This window comes from Limulus polyphemus, unplaced genomic scaffold (genome assembly GCF_000517525.1).
Source record: "Limulus polyphemus unplaced genomic scaffold, Limulus_polyphemus-2.1.2 Scaffold6583, whole genome shotgun sequence".
In the NCBI taxonomy this organism is placed as follows: Eukaryota; Metazoa; Arthropoda; class Merostomata; order Xiphosura; family Limulidae; genus Limulus; species Limulus polyphemus.
The window spans coordinates 1-2,972 of record NW_013672193.1 but is presented as its reverse complement, the minus strand read 5'-3'; the positions used below and the strand labels follow the sequence as shown (position 1 = coordinate 2,972).

Here is a 2,972-nt window from a genome sequence, read left to right as displayed (position 1 = left end):
CTTTCAGGAATGCTCTAGTAATTACTAAATATAGGGTAGGCTGGTATATAAAAGAGGGGAATGGAATGTGTGGGTAGATAGTGAGTAATTGATCTGCGGTCAGGAGCATTATTGACGTTCGTGTTATAGCGTTGTTTAGCGCGATTGTTGAAGTTGAGTGTATCGGTAAAGTTGTATTCGGAAAGAATAAACCAGTTTTTATTAAGAAAGAACTTGTGTCGCTTAAGTTTCGTCGGAACGAAGTTACGAAAAATCAATCAACACAAACGGAGACGTAACAATATGAAGCTCATATCTCTTATAACTCTTGAGTATCCTAATGAGAATACATTTTATTAAAATAAAAATATCTGGGTTTGTTCACAGAAATCTTTTTTGTATATACAAAGCAGAAGTGCCTATATATCTGTCTGCCTGGTATCTTTATATCACGTGCTGTTCTGAGCCGATACCAAACAAAAATGACGTTTAATGTCGCGTGTGGCACTTGTACCTTATGATGAGCGTAAGTATTCATTACACTGGCATGGAGAGTATAGCTAATCCAAGCTGCCCGCCGTCCCCATGAATCAAACAAAATTAATGCAGCTTGATGCACGGGTACATTGGCTAGATTTTATATATATTTATAAGGTAGTTCTTCGTCCTGTAACATTTTTATTTCTAAGTATAAAAATATAATAAACGCAATATTCTATGACTTTGAAACAACGCCATCAGGTGGCCAATTTAATATTTTTGTGTAGAATATTTGATTATACATTCTATTTTTAATATTTTTACAGACCTCTTGTGGAAGGCTCCAGAACAACTGCGAGACCCACACTTACATCCAAAAGGAACGAAGGAAGGAGACGTTTATTCATTTGGCATCATTCTCCATGAAATTATTGGCCGCCAGGGGCCGTTTGGAAACTCTAACTTAAGCCCAAAGGGTAGGACGCTTAGAGAATACTTTAAAATAATTTAATATCTGAAATCTAATTGGTTGACTGAACGACTGATACTTTTCTAGTAATTACTAGGCTTACGTTATCAAACGTGATTTGTTCAAGGAATCATTGTTCCACCAATAAAAGCTCTAGCTCATATTACTATACTTTGCTTGTACACAAATATAAGGCAATAAACATTTATTAGTAAAGTATTTAAAGTTAAGCTTATTGTGATTTTTCCTTTATAGGAATATAGGCTATTTATGAAGAAATGTTCCTTTTTTTTTACTAATAATTCTTATTCAAGAATAAATATATTTCAATATCCAAATTGTATTTCTTGATCATGATATTGGTGATTTTGTTTCAGAGATAATCAAGCGAGTGAAAGATATGCCCGACGGTAACGAGACATTTCGGCCAGATCTCAGCATATTGGAATGTCAGGATTATGTGCTATACGCCATGTGTGAATGTTGGAGTGAAAGACCAGAGAAACGACCGGATTTCGGGCACATTCGCTCGAAGCTTGCAAGACTTCGTCAAGGAATGTAAGTAAAACTATAATAATTACCAGATTGTCTTCATGCCAACTTAAAAGTTGTCTTTACTTTAAAGACCAAATCCTCACTTATCTCTAGTGTAAAGTAGGATAAACAACTATAATTTACAGAGAACATGCTTAGGATAAACAACTATAATTTACAGAGAACATGCTTAGGATAAACAACTCTAATGTATAGAGAACATGCTTAGGATAAACAACTCTAATTTACAGAGAATATATATAGGATAAACAACTCTGATTTATACAGAACATGCTCAGGATAAACAACTCTAATTTATACAGAACATACATAGGATAAACAACTCTAATTTATACAGAACATGCTCAGGATAAACAACTCTAATTTACAGAGAACATGCTTAGGATAAACAACTCTGATTTACAGAGAACATGCTTAGGATAAACAACTCTAATTTACAGGAAACATGCTTAGGATAAACAACTCTAATTTACAGAGAACACTCTTAGGATAAACAATTCTGATTTACAGAGATCATGCTTAAGATAAACAAGTCTGATTTACAGAGAACATGCTTAAGATAAACAATTCTGATTTACAGAGATCATGCTTAAGATAAACAGAATGCAACTTGGAATATCAAACTAATTAAACCTTTCATCTCACAAATCTTTTCTTTCCTCTAGTTTAACGTTTTAAAGGTTATTTTAAGTTTATAATCAACATTAACCTTTATAACTATAATGCATAGGACATGAATGAATGACTAATAATGCGTCTTTCATTTTAAAATGTCAGTAATTCTTTTATGATACATTTATTGTTTACTTTATAGTCTAAATCAGGCTGCATGTACACAAAAAAACTAGCTAAGACTTATTATTATTATATGTACGATTAGTTGAACAACATACTTATGTAAATAATATTTAGATATATAGTAATGCTTTGGTGTTATTTTTTTCTCGCTACATCATATTGGAATTATCAACAAAAGGGTTTAGTCTATTTTTATGCATGCATACTGTATCGATCGATAATAATTTAGAAGTTGCTTGAAAAAAACAAAAAAACACACAAAGCAATACCGTTAGTTTTATTCCTTAAATGTAACTTATCTAAGCCTTAATCTAACAAACTTGACAGGAACTTTTAATATATCCCCCGATTAGTTAGCAGTAAGTTTCCGAACTTATATCGCTACAATCCGGGATTCGATACGTAAAACAAAACTAAACACATGCACGTGAATATTATGACGTAAGTACTATATTTACGGTGAATTTTCACTTTATAAACCTTTAAAGTTTATATAGAAAAAATGTAAAATCGAGAAAATTAAGTTTATAATTTACATTTACTCTCAGCTTTATCGTTTCATAGCGTAAAACCACATCTTATTTTCATACATTTACTCTCAGCTTTATCGTTTCATAGCGTAAAACCACATCTTATTTTCATACATTTACTCTCAGCTTTATCGTTTCATAGCGTAAAACCACATCTTATT

At 32.0% G+C, this 2,972-nt stretch overlaps 1 protein-coding gene across 1 annotated transcript in view; it reads left to right on the top strand.

Annotated features, from left to right (window-relative positions):
• LOC106473874 (receptor-type guanylate cyclase Gyc76C-like) overlaps positions 1–1,497 on the top strand; it is a gene marked incomplete at its 5' end in the record, with an annotated part of 33,992 nt that extends 32,495 nt beyond the window's left edge. Inside the window, 3 exons of the mRNA XM_013934561.2 lie at positions 8–17; positions 786–935; positions 1,306–1,497. Coding sequence (XP_013790015.2) covers positions 8–17; positions 786–935; positions 1,306–1,490 — 345 coding nt within the window. The remainder of the gene's footprint in view (positions 1–7; positions 18–785; positions 936–1,305) is intronic.
• Between the last annotated feature and the right edge of the window lie 1,475 nt (positions 1,498–2,972).